At 35.1% G+C, this 23,820-nt stretch overlaps 1 protein-coding gene across 16 annotated transcripts in view; it reads right to left on the bottom strand.

The window, feature by feature from the left end:
- The window catches only part of ROBO1 (roundabout guidance receptor 1), a 1,062,925-nt gene that overhangs the window by 126,142 nt on the left and 912,963 nt on the right, over positions 1-23,820 (bottom strand). For all 16 annotated transcript variants that reach the window (XM_070597856.1, XM_070597864.1, XM_070597866.1 and 13 more), the window contains one exon: positions 10,389-10,546. In XM_070597856.1, the coding sequence (XP_070453957.1) occupies positions 10,389-10,546 (158 nt within the window). The remainder of the gene's footprint in view (positions 1-10,388; positions 10,547-23,820) is intronic.

Genomic DNA, 23,820 nt, shown 5'->3' with positions numbered 1-23,820 from the left:
TAAAGAAGTTGCCTTTAAGTTGGAACCTGAAAAAAACAGTGAGTTAGACAAAGGGGGCACAGGGGTCAGAAGATTCAGGTAGAGGGAAGAGCATATGAAAAGATTCTCATAATTTGCTACTTCAAGCTCTTGATATCCAAGCTTTTAAACGCATGTCTAACACTCAAATTGTGAAAATCTAGAGCAACGACCAAATGCTCACTGGAATTATGTTTATAATTATATTGTCGTTGAAACTAATTTGTGTGCTAGAACCGAGAATGTCTTCACTTATTACAATCCCTTCAAAAGAGTACTTGGACTTCGCAAGTAGGTCTGAAATACTTGCCTTTCTTTTTTCTACTTTTAGTGTCCAAGCATGATGAATGGATGTGTAATTATTTTAATAGAATTATAAGTTTTTGGAAATGTTCAGGATGTTCCTTAGGAAACTAAAACAACCTTCCCAACCAGCGTACCTCATCTGAATCACAGCACTTCTCAACTCGCCTAAGAACTGTACAAACTAGAACTGTTCCAGATGCACAGGAGAAAGATTGATGGATACACACAGTGGATGCGTTAGGGTATTAGGGCTTAATTCTCTTGTGAAACCGCCAGGTGATTATTGCTTTCACAATAAAGGTGTACATATGACTCAAATTAGTTCTTACTCTCAGTATTAGTCTAAGTATTTTACATACTCATAATATTCACCTAAACTACATATTCATGGTGATTCTGTAGAAATTAGAAATTTTCTCACAGCTGTGAATCAGATATAGATAGAAATTTACATGAGACATAAATGCTGGATCTCTTTTCACACACATTTATATGGTCTTCATGTTTATTCTGAAAAGTTGAAATTGCTATGGCATAAACAGTTCTTGATTTCCTTTTTCCATCAAGTTTTTGATGACTAAATATATTCAGAGTTCAGGCAGGTATACTAACAACAATAATAATCAGAACACCAATTCCTAATACGTATAGAGTGTGTCATCATTTACAATGACACTTAACATGTATTTTCTCACTGGATTCCCACAACGACACCATGAACCAATATAGGTATTATTAGACAATTCATTTCACAGATGGAAACAATGAAATTTATAGAGATCAAATGTCCACGAGGTCATCCATTTAATAAGCGTTGAAACCTGAAGTTATAATGTAGTCTTATAATGCCCGAGAATATGTTTTATTCTACTAACCCACTGTGTTTCAATTATCAAATTTGAAAATTAAGACAGAAGGATAGGACATAAATATACTTTTTAACTAATATCTTAAGTCCTATGATTCATCTATATTGATTTAACTTAGATTTAAATCACGAATAAAAAATTTATTTTTCAAAAGGGATAAAATACATAATGTGCATTATTCTTTATGTAAGATGGACAGAAAAAAATTCTAGTTCAGTACACGAGTTTCCTTTGACCTTCATATAACAGAACTATATATTTACTTTTCAGGAACACAGAGTTAACTTCTCAGGGACAAGGGGGCTCTATGACATCAGCTGCATTAATTATGTCAATTTCCTCTAGGGGAGGAGAGGGGGAAAAGGAAGCAACAGACATTGAACAATGAAAAAAAATGGAAGACCAGAGGAAAGCTCTAATCGAAGGAAGGGAGGAGGAGCAGATGTCTTAGGAAGGAGACATGTGGGAATTGGGGGGAAAGGAAGCAATTGGCAAGGAGAGGGCTGAATGCCAAATTTGTGAAGGATCTGGAGGACACTGGGGATTTGGATGGGATGTGAGTCAGCTGCTTTTTACAAAAATATCACACCAACAGGGGAAATCAAAGAAACGTACAAAGACACAGGAAGCAGAAAAGGAGTAGAAAAAGAACTGATGACATAGTGCATTCTAACAATTGCACCTCTTTAGCAAGGGAATAGGAAGTGTTAAATAATGTTTTTATGTATAACTGAATTTTACTCTTGACTTCACTGATGATTTTCCAGTCCTTAATTTGCTTATGAAACAAATGATATAGATAAAACTCCTCTATTTTTAACTACTTCTTACTTCCCTTGTATGAATGTGATTTCTCATTCATATATAAATCAATCACTTTAAACCGTCTAGGCTTAGGGTGACCAACTACCCCAGTTTTCCCAGAACTGAGGGATTTTTCCCGGGAGTAGGGATTTTCAGTGTTAACAGCAGGACAGTCCCTAGCAAACCAGGATGGTTAGTCATTCCATCTAAGTAAAAGCCTTACTAAATATAAATACACTTGCTCATCATGTTAAGACATAGGGATGTGTTGAAATTTTTTCCCACATTTTTCAAAGAAGAATGAATAAAATCTAGAGACACTTGGGGCCGGCCCGGTGGCGCAGCGGTGAAATTCGCATGTTCTGCTTCTTGGCAGCCTGGGGTTTGCTGGTTCAAATCCCAGGTGTGGACATTGCACTGCTGGGCATGCCATGCTGTGGCAGGCATTCCACATATAAGTAGAGGAAGATGGGCACGGATGTTAGCTCAGAGCCAGGCTGCCTCAGCAAAAAAGAGGAGGACTGGCAGTAGTTAGCTCAGGGCTAATCTTCCTCAAACAACAAAAAAATCTAAATACACTTATATGAGAAGTAGATGAAATTGACAATAAAATGGTTTCTGGTAGGTCTATGGCTTTGATGGAAATAAATACCATAAAAAACTATTTCCTCATCATCCCAATTATTTTTTTCAAATAAGTAAAAAAGAAATCCGTAAGACATATAGAATATTTGTAGCATACTATTTTGAAGACAGGTAGGAAAAAGAATAAAAAATTTCAAGGCACAGCTTATCTCAAAAGTCAGTCAAAAATATTTATGTCATAAAGCCACATACAAAGAGGATGGAAAAAGCATGCATTATTCATCTCTATATTTTAGCTTAAAAGCTAAGAATTTCGAACATGAAATGATGAATGTCTTCTAAGCTCTTCTTTTAAATATAAAAGTGAAATAATTCAAGATAAATGACAGTCAAAAGTTATTATAAAGAAACTAACTCGAATTTCAGAATTGAGTCCAGGCTGATCTCACTATATACACTGTATTTCTACTGTGTTAGCTTCTACTATATTTTATTTTATTTTATTTTTTTGAGGAAGATTAGCCCTGAGCCAACTAGTGCCAATCCTCCTCTTTTTGCTGAGGAAGACTGGCCCTGAGCTAACATCCATGCCCATCTTCCTCTACTTTATATGTGCGATGCCTACCACAGCATGGCTTGACAAGAGGTGCCGTGTCTGCACCCGGGATCCGGGAAGGAAAACTCCAGGCCGCCGAAGCCGAACATGCGCACTGAACCTTTGTACCACCAGGCCAGCTCCAACTACGTTTTATTGTATCTATACAAATTGCCAAGCCACTGCATCAATCATATTTTCTTTACCTGAATTTCCTATTCATTATATAATTTCTCATAATTACTTAAGTTTTCAGCAATAACTTTTGAAATGTGTACAGCTGATGATATTAGAACCTGGCTAATCCACAATTCGGACAGTTAACAATAAAGCATATTAGTTGAATCATTCACTGATTCATAATATTTTCTTTAATATAAATCCTTTCCCTAAATGCCAAACAGTAACACTTATTTATCAACCTCTTTAGATAATCTTCTAATATCTTTTGAGGTAAGACTTCCAGAGTCCAGAATAAATATTTTTAGTTTATGTGAACTATAAACTTTGGTCAAACTTGACCATTTCTGCAACATGTTTTGTGAAACTGCTAAACTTCAATTTTATAGATCTGTTATGTTATGTTATGTGATAGTTTTCATTAATGGACATAATATGGACTAATTCTCAAATGTACTAACTTAGTTTCAAGACCACTATAACCTCCACTGTGTAAACTAATCTCTCCAGACCATTGAAAACTTAAAGACAATATTTCAGAGTAGAAACTGAGTTACTGTCATTCTAAATTGAAATTTGCCTTGATAGTAAATCAGAATCCTTCTATATGTAGCAAAATCTATAGGACCCTACAGAAAATCGGATCAGTGAACAAAAGCCAGGTGCCCTCATAATTGTCCTCCCAGCCAGTTTGGAGTTAACCACTGCCTTAGTGAAATTTTAGTATTTATCTGACAGGGTTGTTGTCAGGATTAAATGGGTCAGTACACACAAAGTGCTTAGAATAGGTCCTGACACACACTAAGAGCTATGTTAAGTGTTTACTATCATTATCAGCTTCATCATATTTTCCAGGAGGCTGAATTGACAGGTATAAGTGTGCCAAAAAGGAAAAAAAACATCTTATCCACTGAATTTTCAAGGGAATTATAGGAGATAAAATAAAGCATCTGGTATATGGCCGATGGTCAAAACACAATGGCTATTGTTATTACTAAGGTAGATTAGTAAATTGTTGGTGTCCCTATAATAACTATTTCTAAAACTTGACATTTTTTTTGGAAAATTTCAGACTGAAAAAAACGGAGTGGTTATTTTCAATTTATTTTCATGACAGACTTAAGCCGAAGAGCTTGCAACATTCAGTAAAGATTTATTGCATGTTTACCATGTTCCAGGTATTGAGAATTTACTATTGATCCTATAAATATTTACTAATCCGAATCAAAAGGTTTAATTATTAGCTGTAAATCATCAGATCTCATATATAAATACATATGGCTATCCTTTTCTTAAAATAACAGTATCAATTTGCTATTTCAATTTATCATATGTTGAGGTAAACCATGTAGTTGCTCTTGTTTGATTACTTACTAGGTACTATTGGATACCTTAATATTTTAGTTTATGAATACATTTGTTCTTATGATTAAAATATTCAATTAAATACATTTTATTTATAAACTATCCTCCAGGAGAGATTGGCTATTTCCTTCTATGCTTGCAATTCCAGTAGCTACCACCAGGAGGGTGTTCATCTCAGAGACCCAAGAGAAAGACGTGGGAAACTCATGTCTCAGATGCTGAACAATTGTGTGACCCCTGAAATTGTGATAATTTATAACAAACTTGGCTTTTCATTAAGATAATATTAATATCACCCAGATCAACAAATATAAAATAATGGCAAATTTTTAAATAAACTTAATGCCTTTTACAATGTTTGGACATCAGTTACTTCCTCTTCTCTCTCCCAATGCCTCCATTCCACTCACTCCAAAATCGTACTAAAGTTTTTCTTGGGCCTTTTTGTGTCTACTTGTCAGCTTTTATTCAACATAATTCTGTAATTAACCATCTTCATACATAATTAAGTCCTTTTATAATCTAGGAAAATATTTGTGATGTCTACTTTTAACTGCTTTTAACTTTCCCTTTAATTCAAGGGCAACTTTAGTTTTTTGACTGAACACAAAACTGCTATTTTGTCAATATTTGGTGTTACTTTCTTTTCCAATCTTAATGTTCTCCATTTTCACCCTTACAAAATAATCTTGAACTTAAGTATGATACTTCCAAAATGTTACGAAATAAAGTATAAATATCTCACTTTTTGTCAGGTATGTCTAAATGTTGTTCTACATCAAAAAGAAGTCTTTGGTCCTCTGATTCAGCTCTATGAGAAAATTTCATTTATTAATAATAGGTATGACTAAGTCTCAGACATATGAAGTAAATCTATTTAATCCAGCTTTCCAGTTAAACTACTTTTATTTCTAACTCTAAATATAAATACTTATGTCTAGAAGAAAAAGAAAAGAAAGAAAGAACACTAGAGACAAACATCATCTAAGGCCTCCTTAAATTATTCTAAGAAATATGTGCCAAAAGAGTTCTAAAAGATTCTCCTGTCAGGTAGGAAAATGAGAAAATGCTATTTATGTATTCCTGGTTTATAATCATCATAGATCTAAAATTTGGCTCAGAATCCAGGTCAATGCAAAAAGAAATGACTTAACAACATCAAAAAATACAGGTGCAGCTACAATTCAATTACATATTTCCCCTTTTTGTAGGGTGTGTCTTTGTTCTCACAGCTGGCAGAGTTGTACTTGAAATTTTCAACAAAGAAAGCCACCACATTAAAGAACTCTAGAAATTCCTATAACTAAAACTGTAGCAATAACCATGCAATCTTCACTTGCCTTTCATAAAGATATTATGTGCTTTAATCTCCTGTTCGTCTGTACTCAACACATTTGGCAAAGTACGTTAACAATAGAAAAGAAAACAAAGCTTAGAAAAGAAGAATCGCACAAAATATTTAATAACCCACATCTCTTAAGAATTTACTTTCAATTTTTGAAAATAAAAGAGTTGGAAATAACATGAGGCATTCTGTTTTTGTTTTAATCACTCAATTTTAGTTTTGCCTAAAGGAAGAAAATAAAGCAAAAACTATTATGATCTAAATAAGAATGTAATTTTGAACCCAAACTGCTGGTTTTTAATCTATTCATTTCCCTGCATATATAAATGTGCTTTTTTACCTCTAGTGTTTTATCAGTTTAACAGTCATAATTTATACAAAACACACAGATGGTCTTAGAAACAGTAAAAGTTTCAGATGTTACAACTTCCTAGCATATGGAACACTATCGTGGATCATCATTTTGGCAGCATTTAAATGATTTTAAGATTATTTATACATTACCGTCTTGGCATGGTTTCATAGCCATAGGTTACTGCAACTTTAAATTGCTTGATTCCTGATTGGAGATGGTTCTTATAGCGACTCTAACCTACTCGTGTGAGAGGACTGGTACTCTTTAATTACAGGATGGCACCCTCTAGACAACAAAATGTTAGCGAAGATCCTATAATAAAGTAAACATTTAGGCATAAACCATAACATTTCTTCTAATTCAATATGTGCTACAACAGGAAATTCTGAGCATTTTTTAAAAAATGAAATATACTATAGATGTTTTAAACTGTTAATGTCACAAGAAAATACACACACATAATGTGCACACACACACACAGTAAAACCTTTAAGATTAACTAAGACTTCTCAAAATGTGAGGCTATATTCAGCTTTATTTTTTATCTATTGTATGAGAGTATGAGATACAATATAAAAAGAAGTGTCTATACTCTATCTGATGTCAGTCTTTCCAATCTTTCCTGAATCAGTTCAATGAGGTTTTAAGCTCCCCACTCCACTGTAACTGCCCAAGTCAAGGTCATCAATGACTGACCACCAAGTTGTTAAATCCAGTGGTCAATTCTCAATCTTCATATTCCTTCATTTACCAGCTGCAACTGACTCAGTCATTGCCACCTCCTTAAAACACTGTCTTCACTTGGATGCCCTTCCGGTTCTTCTCCTCTCTCACTGACTGCTTCCTCTCAGTCTCCATGCCTCTTTCTGCATCTTCTCCCTGAGAGCTAAACATTGGACCTCTTTTCCTTTCTAAGTATAATCACTCCCTTGGTGATTTCAGTCTCTTATTTTTAAATAATATGTACATACTGATGACTCCCATATTCATCAGAATAGGTTCCATTAGTCTGTGGTAAGAAATTCTCCTTGACTTAATACAACAAAGATTTATTTCTCATTCATTCTACATGTCCGTCATAGGAAGACAGAGGTGAGGGGTGGAAAGTTCTGTTACACATCAGTCAGGGGCCAGGTTCCTGGGGTGTCCTCCAAGTTGTAGCTGGACTAGCTGGGACATGCAGCCTTGGTTGCCACATGGTGAAGAAAGAGCGTTCTGGAGGCTCGCTCACTAGTATTTAATTTCTGTAGTTTCCACTCACAGCCCATGAAGCTGAACTAGTAAAATTGGTCTGCCCAACAGCAAGGAAGCTGGGAAGCAGAGTCTTTCATCTGCCCAGAAGGAGGGAGCGATTACGTAGTAATGAGTACTTGTTATGTGTACCACAACTCAATTTTTTCTCCAACCTCAACCTCAACTCTGAATTTCTGACTCATGTTTCCAGCTGCCTATTTGACATTTATCCTTGGATATCTAATGAGGATTTCAAAATTACAATGTCTAAAACTGAGCTCCTGATATTTCCAACCCTAAATCATCTCTTTCTACAATTAATGGCATCTCAGTTAATGGCATCTCCATCTTTACAGTTGCTCAGACCAACCAACGAAGGTAATCCTTGACTCCTCTTTTCCTCAAAGCCATATCCAATCCATGAGCAAATTCTGTTGGCTGTTGCTTCACAGCAGACCCAGAATCTAATGACTCCCCATTACCTCCCCTCCTAGCAGACTGGTCCAAACCACCATTTCCCTCTTGCTTAGATTTTGCAAAAGCTCCCAGCTTGTCTCCCTGCTTCTGCCATTATCACCCTTCAGTGTGTTCTCAAGACAGCAGAGGATTCTGCTGAGAAAACTCTGATGCCTTCCAGCCCACTCAGAGGAAAAGCCAAACTATTTACAAGGTCTAGAAGGTCCTACACAGTCTGGCTAGCTGTTACCCCTGCTGCTGTCTCCTACTGTGCTCACTCTGCTTAACCCACACTGACCACTTTGCTCTTTTCTGAATGTGTTAGGCATGCCCCAACTCAGGGTCTTTAAATTTACTATTTTGTCTGCTTAGAACAGTTTTTCCCCGGATACCTGTATAGTTCCTGCCCTTAATTTTTCAGGTCTTTACATGAAGCATTTTCTGGTCATCCTATTTAAAACAGAAATCCTACCCCAATCCTAATGAATCTGTCTAGCTCTTGACTACTTTATCTTTCTATAGAACTTATTATGGTCTAACATACTATCTATTGTACTCTCTATTTTGATTTTATCTGTCTACTCACAGAATACAAACTCCAGAAGAATATAAACTCCAGAATATAAACAGCACTCACTGATTTCTGTTTAATGCTGCATCGACAATGCTGGGAATTTTATTATTAATTCGTATTAAACACAAATAGGTAATCAGGAAAGATATGAGGGAGGAGATAGATAATAATGGTTCCAGTGTGTTGGAATCATTAGGGCAGGGAAATGGGAATTACAGATAATGGTCATTAAATGACTTAGAATATGTTTTTAAGGAAAAAATATTATCTTAATTGCACATAAATCTAAAAGGAATTTGTTATCACTAACAAAAGAAGCATTTGTTCCTATACTCTCTATTCCCCTGTGCTCCTGACTCCATTTCCCAAAACCAATGTTGCCACATACGGTTCACTTTGCCATGTGATTTTTCAGCACCTCTTAAAAGTAGAGCTAGGTCATTTTACCCCAATTCCTATAATTATAAAAATCCTTTGAGAGACTCATCCTAGTTCAGATCAGTGCAGGAAAAATGCTTGATTTTCTTTCAAGGTTCCTAAAACCTTGTCTACCACAATCTTCCCTATTGTTTTTCACTATTTAATTCTCATGGTAATCTGCTAACTGGTTGTTCGGAAATAGTGCAAACGTTTATTAGGATTATGTGGTCTGTGTTATAACTTTGTCCTTTCCCAACTTTAGCAGTGACTTTTCCTTACACACACATTCTCCCGGGGAACTTTTCATCTCGTTCTATGAATTCACAATGGACAAAAAGTGTGCGCAGAACAAAGAAAGTGGTAAAGGGGAATGTTGTACCATCATAGACTCGATGAGAGTTCAGTTATTTAGGTGCTTTAGTAAACACCTCACGAGGCAGAAAAAGCAGAGGAGTCACTGTACAGAATTACCGATATCAAAGGGAAAACAATCACTTCCTACCACAGATAGCACACTCCTCTACTCGTATCACAGCAGGAATTTGAAATCCAATAATCTAGTCACATGATTTTATTTTGGAATGAGATAAATCCATCATTAGCCATCATTCAGAATGAAATTTTATTTTTCAGAAACAATATCGAACTCTATAGAACAGAAAAGCAATTTAAAAAGGAATAAGGGATTAAAAAAATCCTGAAGTGATTTAGGAGGCCTTCTGGAAACATACTATATTAATGAATTTTTTCATAAACAACTTTTTACTGTAACACATGGAAATGCAATATACCCTGAGTTATGATGATAATTAAATCTTACATAAAAGTGTTAACTCTAAGACATTAATGTACAAATTATAGTTTTGTTTTACTGACGTCCAAACTAAACAACACGCATTCTTCTCACTTATTTTCATGTCAACACAAGGAGAATTAAAATACATTTATTTTAAAGGAAAAATTGAAAATGGGAGATCATACAATCCTTTGTTTAAAAGAACCCACTTCAGGGCCAGCCCTGGTGGCCTCATGGTTAAGTCCAGCACGCTCTGCTTTGGTGGCCCAGGTTCAGTTCCCGGGCACAGACCTACACCACTGGTCTGTCAGTGGTCATTCTGTCACGGTGGCTCACATACAAAAAGAGGAAGATTGGCAACAGATGTTAGCTCAGGGTGAATCTTCCTCAGAAAAAAAAAAACCCATTTCACTTTTCTCTTTTTCTTTGGTGAAGATACATCCACTTAGATCTAGAAATGTGCCCCACTGCTGAACTAAATACTCACAGTTATTCGTTCATCTTTATCATCCAGTGGAGAGCCATCTTTCTTCCACGAAATGGTGGGTTCAGGATGGCCTCTTGGAGGCTGGCATTCCATCACTGCAGGCTCTCCCACCGCCACCATGACATCGGAAGGATTTTGTCTGAAGTCATCCCGTAGTACTGTAGGAACAAGGTTAAACCGTTATAGTCAATAGTGAGATATACAGTCCTTATCTCCGAACTTCAGCAAAAGAGATGTTTATTATAATAAACTACTACTAACAGCTATCTCAATACGTCTTCAAGAATCTATATCTACTTACAGACATACGCAATTCAATAAAGATATCTGGCCTTAAGCATACACAGCAGGGGTAATTTGATATTCTTCAGAGGCCAGGGGGCAAGCGCCTTTTGCTCTTAGGGCCCTTGCAGTTAGCATTTGGCTTATCTTTAACTTGCATTTCTTCTTGACCTACTATCTACATTTTTTCATCCACAGGCTGATGAATAGCACTGAATCCTCCTTTTTCTTACATGAAACATTGAGATGATGCTTTCTATTACTAAATGAATTACATACACAAACAAACCAAAATATTAAAAGTAAAAATAAATATATTTCCAAACATGCATTTCATTGACAGATATTTTAAAGATATTTCAAATTAGTGTATCAGTATATAGTCATAATTTAAATATGCTCGTTATAAAGACTTTAAAAGTATTTGCAAAGCAATTATATTCAAAATGCTGTCTATGTGTTTCCATTATCACAGAGTAAGGGAGAAGGCACCAAGCATGATAACAGCACTGCTACCAACAATGTCACTTTGTGTGTTATAAGTTTTTTGGTTTTTTGGTTTTTTTGATATATATTATTCATTTAATCCTTAAACCTATTCAAGGCGAGAGATATTATTAGTCCCCTTTATATTAACGCTACCTTTTAGAGGAGGAAACAATTCATTACTGTAATCTCAACTGGATACTAATGTAACATTAACATCCTCTAAAACAAGCAGTATTATTCACTTTGTAACTGTTGTAATAAATGCAGGAAATAAACCATATATGCATTTCAAAAAATAGTCCATACAGTAAATTTGTCTTCAGCTCCTGTTAACATCAAGAAGTCACGAATTAGGGGCTGGCCCCGTGGCTGAGTGGTTAAGTTCGCGCGCTCCACTGCAGGCGGCCCAGTGTTTCGTTAGTTCGAATCCTGGGCGCGGACATGGCACTGCTCATCAGACCACGCTGAGGCAGCGTCCCACATGCCACAACTAGAAGAACCCACAATGAAGAATACACAACTATGTACCGGGGGGCTTTGGGGAGAAAAAGGAAAAAATAAAATCTTTAAAAAAATAATAATAAAAAAAAAGAAGTCATGAATTATTTGACATCAGTCTGTCTTAAATCACAACTCTAGTGAATAATTTGTTGTTTAGTAGATAGGTTATCTTAACACACTACTTAATATCTTTTTTCCCTATTTACAAAGCAGGTATGGAGACATATACTTCAGTACAAAGACTAAAAATGTTAGTTATCTTTCTCTCACCCCATTCTCCCCTGGTGTGTAATAAAATGTGAAAAATTTTAGTAATCTAATTTAAAATGGTACTTAAATGTTCATTGGTATGTTAAGGGTGTAGATTTGAAGGGATAAATGCTATTTATCTTTTAAAATCTATTGAATATTTAATACTACAATTTTGTACTGGAATGGACGTCTTTGCATTTCAATGGGCTTTAAAAAAATTTTCAGGGATGAAATACTACAATGTGAAAAACTTATGCTCAAACCATTATTTCAAAAGTCCCTCTTAAATTTTGGTTTCAAAACCTCAAACAAGCTTACACGCTTACAAAATCCTATATTTTTCTCTTGCAATTCTCTACTTTTCCTTCCTCTCTGCCAACTAAGTAAGTGCATACATCTGAGTAAGCCTTAATACCCACTCAAGCAAAACCGGTTTTTAATCCATATTGAGACAACTTGGACACAATATGACTACGTTAACACTTGGAAAATACTACCTCAAAGAGGAGACTTGTGGCCTCGCCTTTGGAAGAAACAGTAAAAGGAAAAAGAAAAGGAAGTCCGATCACACCACATGGTTGAAATTCTAACTTCGATACTGTATGCTATTTATGAATACAATTATAGACACAAAGGTGAACCCTGTGGAGCTGAAACTCCAGCTACTGTTACCACATAATAAAAGAACAGAGTATGAAGACTGTCACTATTTATGAACTTATATTGCCATTAGATGTTAAGAATGTCCCACAAATAAAATGTAAGGTTTCTAGGAAAAGCAAATGAATTGACCTCGAGAAACAGAACGTGCCTTTGCAAGATCATGTTATTAATCTAAGATAAAATCTGAAAAACGTTAACATCCTTGAAACATGCAAAGGTAAAGTACTTTTTGAATAAAAAGAAATAATTTGCACAGTTTTCCTATTTGGTGAGCTTAGAACAAACTTGGTAACACTATATCTTATTTACAAATTGAGATCATATCTTAAATAAACCAATGAATAATAAAATGTCTTTCCAAAATATCAAAGGTCTAAATCACATAAATCAAGGGGTTTTTTCCCCCCATTTACTACATTATTTGGGTTTTTATAGTACAGAATGAAAAGCTAACAAAATGTAATCCATTAAAGATTGTTGCTTAGATAATGCTCATGTAATTATTTTTGCAGCTGTACAGCATAAAACTCTAGCATTGCCTATGGCTACAGGCAACCCTGGATAAAGTTATGAATTTAAGATTTTTTTCTCTCTTCTGTAAAAGCAACTTTTCTTCCTTATATTTGTCCTGAAAATTTCCTTCTGGGGAAAAAACAGTATGTGTCACATTATAAAATGAAACGAACTTTTAGTTAAATTATCCAATTTTCTTAATTCATTTGTATATTTAAGTAATTAAAATAAAAATTGAATTCAAATGATTGGCAGCATCTTGGCAGAAAAACCATTGGTATCTATAAATATTCTCAAATATAGATCTCCTTTTTAAAAAGTCTCTCCTTTTCTTCTCTAATATCTCTATTAGTCAAAGCGCATATTTTCAACTGTTTCTTGATTTGAATAGTATGAAATTCTGAAATCTGGAACTAACTTTTGAAAAGAAGCTTTAATATTAATTTCAAAAAGAGCAAATAACATAAATAATGTATCCAAGTAAATATCACCTGAAAAGTTGTTAAATGAATCACAGATCATCCTAATATTATATTTCTTCCATATGCATGTAACAGTTTTATGTCGACAGGTTGGTGCATATAATTTGGCTCAACCACTTTTCACTTTTTTCATTCTAAGTTAGAAAAAGGAAAAGCTTCATTGAATCTTTGAATCTCCCAGAAGGTTTTTGTCCAAAAAAAATGGTTAACTAAGTTTTGTCTTTTAAAACAAAATAAAACATAATCATTTCTTTCTGAAAATCTATATAAAAATTCTATTACAATTCTCAGAATATGTAAACATATTTTCAGAAAAAAATATTAAAATTCAGTGGTGACTTTGCAACCTATTTGGGTGATGCTGAGAAGACAGCAGGCAAAGTGAAAAAAAAAGTTAAACAGGAACGGTTTCAAGTATTATGGAGACTTTAATATTTGTAACACACTCTTTAAGAGCACTGTGGGAAATTGTAGAACTGAATGAACAAAATTGTAGAACAGGCAGGGGTCTTTGACAATATCTAATCCATCATAAATAGAGGCAATTGAGTCCCGAGAAACGTTGTCACTAGCTGTGTTACTTGACAGGAAGAGAACAGATGGAAACACAGGTATCCCAATTTCCAAGGCCGTGCTCCTTTTACACCATGTTACCATTTTACTGTAAAATGAATCTCTTATCTAATCCATCATATTTCCAGCAAATCCATGCCATTATTGCAGAAGGCTCAGCTCACCAGTGATGGTACATCAGTGCACTGCAGCCCCATGACTACCCAGTTTTGGTAAAGCTCAAGTGCTCCTCAAACTAATTGTGTTCCCTAATCATGTGGTGAACATCTGTGAACTGGCTTCATGAATCACAGAATCTCAGTGCAGTTAGAGCCCTGAGAGATGTGTGATTCAAACTTTTTCTTTTAGAAATTAATCATCTAAGGTTCCTCAGTGGGGACAGGAGCACGTCACATAAATACTAATAATGGTAACGTTAACAATGGCCGATGTTTACTGAACATTTACTATATAAGGAACCATACCAAGTATCTGCTCATTTAATCTTTATAACAAGCCTATGATAAAGTGAAGTAATTAGTTTAATTTTATGAATGAGGAATTTGTAAGGACTTAGGAGCAGAGCCAGACTGCAGATCTCTAGTCCACCAAGGACTCTATCAAATTGCCCACCTATCTAGTCTCAACAGTGTGCACGATTCTAAATACATAGCTATCACGATATAATTAATATTTCAGTCTCTTTCCATTGAAATAGAAGTTGAGTGAGAAATTTCCCTTCTATCAGTCAAATACTATCTTTGTATATATTCTGAATTCTTGTATTTTCTCAGATTTTTCCATGTTCTTGTATTTTCTCAGAAATTTCCACTTCAAATTTTCAGCGGCATATTGAGAATTAGATTCATCATTCACTTAATGTAAGTCATGCTAACTCTTATCAATGGTTCTCCTTTTGTTTCAACAACAAAATGACTGGAAAAGCTGAAACAATAATCAGCATTTTAATTAAACATGAACATTTTAATTAGAAGTGAGTATCTTGGGAAAAACAGAGGAAGATAATATTCAGTCTTAGGATTTTTTTTTTCTACTTAAAGGACTACATTGTCAATGAAACCTTGCAGCAAATAGAAGTAAATTGTCAACTGGAGAAAGAAAAAAAAAAATCAATGAAACTCTTCAAAACATGTCATATTAGAGGAAAACAATAAATGAGGAGATATATTCTCAAAGACAACAACTTTACAGATGCTCAATAACAGCAGGCCTTTGTTGCAATGTACCACTTTAATTGCCTTCAAAATTCCTAATCACTTACCTAATCTTCAGAGTTTTTTTTAAAGATTTTATTTTTTTTGCTTTTTCTCCCCGAAGCCCCCCAGTACATAGTTGTATATTCTTCATTGTGGGTCTTTCTAGCTGTGGCATGTGGGACGCCACCTCAGCCTAGCCTGATGAGCAGTGTCATGTGTGCGCCCAGGATTCCAACCAACGGAACATTGGGCTGCCTGCAGCGGAGCGCGTGAACTTAACCACTCGGCCACGGGGCCAGCGCCCCAGTCTTCAGTTTTGATTAGAAACTGTATTATTTAACTTCTCTGATCCCTCTAGTTCTCTATCTAACAGCTCACTTACACGCTGACATAAATGTTATCTAATTTCAAAATAACCATGATTCTTTCATTTAACACATCTCTACTGAGTATATACTTTGTGCCTGGAAGCTATGCTATAACTTGTATTTTCCTTGCAGTAAAGTTTATATGAAATGCTGATGTCTGTCAAAAACAACTTCTCAGAAAATAGTAGTATAAGAGAGTTTTATTATAGGTTATTTTGTACTAAGATATATGTTTTGAGAGCTAGATAAGAAAGTATATCATAAGGCTTTTATAACTTTTTAAGATCACAGCATTAAAGCAAAGTGTTATCTGGGGCACAAATGTGTTCAAAACTCCTTAATATTTCTTAAAACAAAGTAATAATTCCAAACTTTTTAAAACATTCGAACAAAAAGGACGAAGGTACAGAAAAGTACCTTAACTCATTGAAGAGGAAAACTAAAATGATAATGTGTAAAATAATATTCCACGAGGTATTATCCATCTTAAAGCATCCATCTTTTAAATTAAGTAATTTCCTTTTTAAAATGACGCATGCAACCATCAATTCTGTATAAATTTATGATTTAATTACGACTGTTTCCAAAAGGATATCTATTTACTTTTTTGCATTTGGCACTGAATATATCTATGAATGGTCTTCAATAACTATGTCATCTTCTACTTGTGTTTTTTATAGCATGCAACTTTATTTTTAAACCTTAAGTTATGCTTTGGTTACAATCCTGGAAGAAAGTACGCTGATAAAAGCACTTATTTTCTCAACTATTAGAGTTTTTAAAGATTGACAAACCTCTTCTGCTCTACCCTAGGAAACGAGCACATTTTCTTTTCAAAAATTGTACATTCTGCAAAAGTGATATAGTACGAATGGATGTCAAACATCACCCAACTTTATTGATGAATACAGAGCATTGCAAATAAAGGGAGAAGCTATTATCTGAATGAAAATAATGTAATAGCAAATTATTTGTTTGTTCTTTTTAAACAACATATGATGGAGGAGCAAGCTTAAACCCAGTTGCATGCCTCTGAGTTCTGTTGGGTTGCGGCAATGCGGACACCCCCACTCCTGGTCTTTTAATGCTTAGAATTACTTCCGGAGTGGATCCAAGCTTAAACCATATTCCCATTTTGCAGAAACCTGGACACCACAATGACATTTCTTATGAAAAGCCCCCATGGCTATCTGTAGTCAATGTTTCATGGTTTAATTATTTCACTTCAGAAATTACGTGTGGTACAACAGTACATGATACACCCTAGTGTTTATCACAATGGCACCAAGTCATCAAGACAAAGGGAAGCTAAGTTTAGCATACTAGATTTAAGTTAAAATCTGTAATGCATTCCAGAGAAAGGCATACATCAATAAGGATCAACATTTAAATAGTTAATATTCAGCCAACATGAAGTCTGGAGGATCATAAAAAAATGTACTGCCATAGCACGTCAAGTTGCTAAAATCATATGTTCTAACTTAAAGATGTCAGCAGCTTACTGGATATTTGCATTTTACACACTTTAAACTACTATAAATAAAGTGGATTTATTAACTTAAAAAAATGCAGCATTTGTAAAACAGCATTTTATATGGTATTATTTGCAGATATGTTTGTTTAAGAGTCAAAAAACAGAAGTCAAGAATTCCAGAATCACATCACACATCCTTCCACTATGCCATGATTTTAATAGGTATATTCACAATGACTCAGTTATTTCCATACAAACAGTGAGTTTTACACTCTATCTTGCTAGGGTTATTATGAAGACTAATTATTTAGTGTTTGTACAGGACTTGCCATTTATATGGTGCATTACATCTGCAAAGAAGTATTACTATTAGTCACTATGTAAGGAATTGCCAAATTTCTCAGCTGCCAGTACAAATGGAAAGGAGGACAAAGAATGCCATTGATGAGGGTTTCTAAGTGCCAGAGCAAAAGTCACACTCAGAGGTAGTCTGGCAGGGTTAAAAAAACACAGACAGAATGAGGCTATCTGGGCTTTGGGACCCTCTCATTGGGGTAAGACAGACATGTGTTCCGTATTTTATAAATTCCAACTTTCTATTTAGCACCCTACATTGATAAAGTCCTTGATCAGAGGAATATATTTATGTGTTCAGTTTCTGGACCTTTATATTCAAATATCAGCTCCATGAGCACAGGGGGCTGTCTTTATCACTTCTATATCTCCAGTGCCAAGAACAATGCCCAAGACACAGCAGGCATCAGTGAATGTTTATGGTACATCTTCTGTGTACTGGGTATTATATCTGAAATGGTACTACAATTGGCATGAGTCCTACACTCATGGTGCTCAGGGTTTAGGGGAGTAGACAGACAATATTCAAATAAACACCCACATAAATTGGCAACTATAATTGTGATACATGCCATGAAGGAAAAGGACAGGATGCTGTGTGAGAAACTAATGAGGAACATAATATAGATTGGAGGTGAGAGAACACTGAGGATGTAACAGTTAAGCTGAAGCCTGACAGATGAGTGGAACTTATCCTAGAGAAGTGCATCGCAGGCAGAGGAAATAACCCAGGCTGAAGAAAAACCTCAGCACAGTAAACAAACTTTAAAAGACTCGGACCCTGTGTAGTGAAACAGGTTGACAGCAACGCAACACCACGTTGGCAGGGGGAGGTGGGGGCCAGACTTGCTGTGCATAGCAGCCATGATAAAGGGTCAGCTTTTAATTCCCATGGGAAGCCACTTCAGTGGCTTTTAAGCAGACCTGTCCCATGGTGGAATTATCATATTTAAATCTTCATTCTAGCCATTCTGTTAATAAATTGGAGAGGGAAATAAGAATGGTGGAGAGAACATTTAGAAGCCCATTGCAGTAATGAAGGGAAAAAATGATAATGGTTTTATACTATTCTGATGACCCTGGATTTGGCACAAAGGGGACACAGTAGAAGTGTATACAGAGGTGAAAATCAAAATGACCTCTTGAAGGGTTGAAGTTGACAGAGAGAAAGATGTCAACAAGGATACCCAGGTTTCTGATTTGAGAAACTGAACAATGTCATTTTTAAGGTATAGGAAGATAGGTATATAACATAGAAATAAATCCTCCCATGAGGAGGAGTAGGAAAACATATGAAATCCATACATGCAATAACATGATAATATGAAAACTGGTTCATTTATTAAAAATTATTATGATTTCAAATTCTGCCCCTTAGTATTTAACACAGGATTGAATTTTACCTTTATGTCGCTACATCCCATATCTCAATTGCCGATAATACCCCTTGATCAATTAGTCTATGTTATAATTTTTAGGATGACAAATTTTAATTCAGTTTGATACATATCATATAATTTTTAACTGACTGAAAAACTGAAACAAACTAATATACTTTTATTATATATACATATATATACCAATATATATGTATGTATATCTGTGATGATATGATATATATATATGGCCACTAATAACATATACATTGTGATGATATCCATACTCAGCTGCAAATTATAGTAGAAACTCAGTAATTTTGTTCAGAGAATAAAACAATTCAAAACATTATGGGGAATTTCTCAGGACTGCCATAAATTAAGCTCAATTTACTATTTAAGTATAAGAAGATCAATGCACTTTACACGTTATTATATAATTTGAATAAGCTGAGAGTTTACATATGTCAGAAGTTTATAAAATCTCTAACACATCATAAAGTTCCCTGGGAAAATGCTGACTCATCAACTCTTAAGGATTTATTTGTGGTTCATTTGTTCACTCAATAAAAGTACTAGGCATTGTGGTGGGAGGTGGTGGCTAAGATAAATAAGAAATAGTCAGTCTCTGCTTTCAAAGCACTAATTTCAGGGGTTTTTTTCTTGCTCTCCTTATTTTTCTTTTGTCACAGAATGCTTTGTTCCATTGAAACTTTATACAAAAGTTTAATATGCAAAACAGATAAAAGGGATACTGTTTCACTTCCCCATCTGGGGCTGTCCTGCAGAAGAATGCAGGTCTAGTGTTAAACTGACATATGAGACGTTTAAAAAACTTTCCTAGCTGCTGTAGCTATATTATATGTAGCTAATAAGTGACAAATTGGGAAGTGGGATACCAAAACCTGCACTTTCAGCACTAAACTCTACTGGCCCTCTAGGAGAGAGACACTCACGCTTGAGTTTGTCTCCTTGGTGGTTTATAAGAGAACTCCACTTTGGTGCCATTTCAAAATACACCCAGCTTTCACTGTCACACTGAACCGATATGTGGAGGAGTCTGCCATTCCTCACATTTAGAATAATGCCCTAAAATAGGCCTATATTACTATAGTTTATCAAATTAGAGCTTTATATAATTTAAGTACAAACTGCGCCACTTCCACCTCCACTCCAATTGCAAATGAGGACCTGAAGCCAGGAGCTAAAAGGACTCAAAATTGTACAGTGGTTACTGGACATAGTAGAAGCAGATCTCGAGATAACTATTTTCATATAGACATATTTTTTTAAGTGCCTGAGAAAGACGAGACGGTTTCCTAATTAAAACATTTGCTGGGAAACAAAGGTGGTTGTAAAAAAAACCCAGGTGTTTCTTTACCCTCTCAAGCCCAAGATGCCGGCAGCTAAACAGGAGAAGGGCTAAAGGGAGCCTTCACATTTTATGGGAGTCTAATGGTAACAGTATCAAGGGAGAAAAATCCTCACAGTTTAAAATGATCTTGTTAAAACCTCCCTGGTAATTGGGAAGAGCCAGAGAAAACAGCTGTTGGATTAAAAAACAACAACAACAAACCAAACTATTCTCACTAGTGTATTTTTGTGGAGCATAATTAAGATTGCCAATTATAACACCTCCTCCAACTGAAACGAATATTTCAGTGACAGGAAAAAACTAAGTCTAAATAGCGCACACACAGACACATCAACTAAACAAAGGGGTCTTTAATTGGTGACAATCTGCCCTAAATCACTGTTAGGATTCCTCAACATAATAACTTTCAGTTTTGTTAATTCCTTGTATCTTTCCCCTATCACAGGCTGTCTGGGGCTTCAGAATAATAATGCCAAGTATCTAACAGACCTTTCAATCTTCATGGAACTAACAAACATGTAATTGTGTAGCTGTGTGAGCTGCTTTTTCCTAACAAACCACACAACCCTTGGGAGAGTTCCCTCAGCCTTCAGCTCTTTGGCAGCCAAAGTTTCAGACCTCCTTTTGCTGATAACTGGAGTCGTGCTAACAAGTCCTGACTAAAGGTACTAGGGATTAAATTAGTAGAAAAGCAAACCATTTTATAACTCTTATTAATGACACTACCTCTACCAGTAATACTCAGTGTTTTATGCCATATAAAATCTATGCTTTCTCAGGAAGTATCAGAAGCAAAAGATAAAATTACTGAACACAATAAAACAACTCAATAAAAAGGAGCAATGCTCTATCAAAATAAAAATCTTAAATTAAGAATCATTGCTAAATGTTATTTGTGTGTGTATGTTCCTATTTTTATATCAGGTAATGGAAATGGAAGCTTTCTGCAGTGGAGGTTGATTCTGTGCAACAAAAACCATATGTTCCTCAGCTCTTCACCTGAACTTCAGTGTAAATTTCAGCTGAGTTTACTGTATGCAAAACACCAGCATTCAACAATTCAGGAGGCTAATTCAAGTCCTGGAGGACCATAATCAGCCAGTGAGGCAAGGATAAGAAACTCTGGCCAAAGTTTGCCTTCCAAAGGTTCTAGTTCAGAGCAGCTAACGATTGCTTTGTAATTCTTTTCAAAAAATCATAACCCTTTTAGATATTGAGCAACATTTCATGTCTTGGGCTACTGTCCCTGAGAAGGCTTCACATTGGTCCTCACAAACTCTTTTACTGGTGTCACCTCCAATAATTTGAAAGATGATGCACTCTTCCCACACTTCAAAACTGATTATTTAGAAGTTTAAATGGCTGCAAAATTTAAAATTTCTGGCATATCTTAAATAATGAATTCAAAATAAAACTGTTCTTGCCTCTTTTAAGTACATCTGATGAACCACAAAGACCACCGTGAGTTGATGCCTGCCATGGTCCATTGAAGTCTACGCACAAAGAAGCTCTTTTTTAAGTTGTAATTTTTACATTATTCATTTTTCTCTTTGAACTTGTATTTCTATTCCAATTCCCACCCAATTCTATCCTCATGCAATATACTTTTATGCTCTAAAGACTGGTTGTTGTTGTTTATTGATCAGCCTGTCACAGTTCTCAGCTTTGGAAAAGGAACTGTGGCACTGTCCCTGTGTTTGCTGCCTCTGCAGGCGCAGACAGAAAGACTGTGAATGTATGGATGGTTTGGCTTTCGTAAATAAAGTGAAAGAAAGGCAAATATGAACGACAAGATGGGGAAAGGGAACTCCACAGCAAGGATATTTTCAGACACATCAGTTTTAGGAATGATATACATGGCTAGTGAGAATCTGGAAAACACAGAATAACCAAAGCCCCGTATACCTTTGAAATAGACAGAGATTCTGGTTTGAAGACCACTGCCATAAACCAAGCCCCCAATTCCACTAATCTAGTCATCAGCTTTGAAGAAGTTAGCAACTCATCTCTACTACAGTCGGAGCCAGTACCTAGAGACCCAGCATGTATAGAACCTCATAGATGAACATGAATTAACTTCCTGGAATCAAATTTTGGGTAAATTTCATAAATGAGTTGATGCTTCTATGTTTTATATTATTAATTGTAAAAGTTAAAGAAAAGCAATCCAAACCAAGTGTAATTATTAACTTTATTGACTTCAGTAAATTATATAAAGCCAAATAATCATAGCACAATCTTAAATGATCAACAGTCAAAATGGAATCAAATAAGCAAAAACTCGATCTAATGGGTGAAGAGGGCCAGATGCTTTCTCTGGACATTTTAAGACCTCTGCTTATAAGGAGAACAAATGGTTCTTGGGACCAGGTTAGCTGACCAGTTTTTGAAAATACCCTACAAGCAATTTAAAGAACTATAAAACCATTAGCAACTTCAAGGGACTCAAATAAATAACAAAGAAACCTCTGACATTCTCTGTATGCTGGCAAGTTTTGGATTACTTTTCTTCTTTAACAGACCTCAGCTGGAACAGCAATGTTTCTTGTAAATTAAAAAAAATGTATAAGGTTTTGTTTTTCCACGAGGAGCAGCTGTAACTTCTGCTTTTTTGACCTATTGTAAAATCTTTTTATTTTCGAAGTGCTGAAAGTTGCTACTATTTTTATTGAACCAAGTAGTTTATAACTAGTCAATAAAAATCACTATTATCGTAAAACTTTTGTCTGTATTTTAAATACGTTGATAAATCTGTTTCTAAATATTTGCTAGGCTCCTTAACATAGGAGTAATCCAAGTTCCCTCTCAACATCAACATTCTCCTGAGTTGCAATAAAAACTAAACAAAGAATGACAACTTTATCAATTTTTAATCATGTAGACTCTTATCAACTCCTGGAAGGACAGACAAAAACTGGTTATTGATAGTGCATAACCTAAGCTGCAATTGATGATAATTCATTTTGACAAAAGAGGGCACACTTGGTGACATTGTAATTTAAAATACTCATTAAAGTTTCATTCCCAAAATCAATATTATAACTTCCTATGAACAAAAATAAATATTTTTCACATTGTAAAATTTAGGGTTTTTAAAGTAACCGATGCTAATTTAATTTGGTGTTTCCATCTTTAATCACATATGTTTGATCTCAAAGAGCCCAATTTCATTAGAAATCTACATAATTGATATCCACATTTGTTTTCAAAATGGGAATATTTACTTTATCAATAATAATGCAAGATTACATTTTCTTGCTAAAGAAATTATAAAACAATTTTTTTCTAGGTCTCAATATGCTTTCTTGACTCTTAACCAATAACTTTAGATAAGTAATTAAAGCATCCACTTTAAATGCATGATTTTTATTTATTTATTTTTTTGGTGAGGAAGATTGGCCCTGAGCTAACATCTGTGCCAATCTTCCTCTATTTTCTTTTTTTTTTTTCTTTTGAGGAAGATTAACTCTGCACTAACTACTGCCAGTCCTCCTCTTTTTGCTGAGGAAGCCTGGCCCTGAGCTAACATCTGTG

Source organism: Equus przewalskii, chromosome 27, assembly GCF_037783145.1.
Source record: "Equus przewalskii isolate Varuska chromosome 27, EquPr2, whole genome shotgun sequence".
In the NCBI taxonomy this organism is placed as follows: domain Eukaryota; kingdom Metazoa; phylum Chordata; class Mammalia; order Perissodactyla; family Equidae; genus Equus; species Equus przewalskii.
The sequence above is the reverse complement of the archived record's forward strand: the minus strand, read 5'-3'. Positions and strand labels throughout refer to the sequence as shown.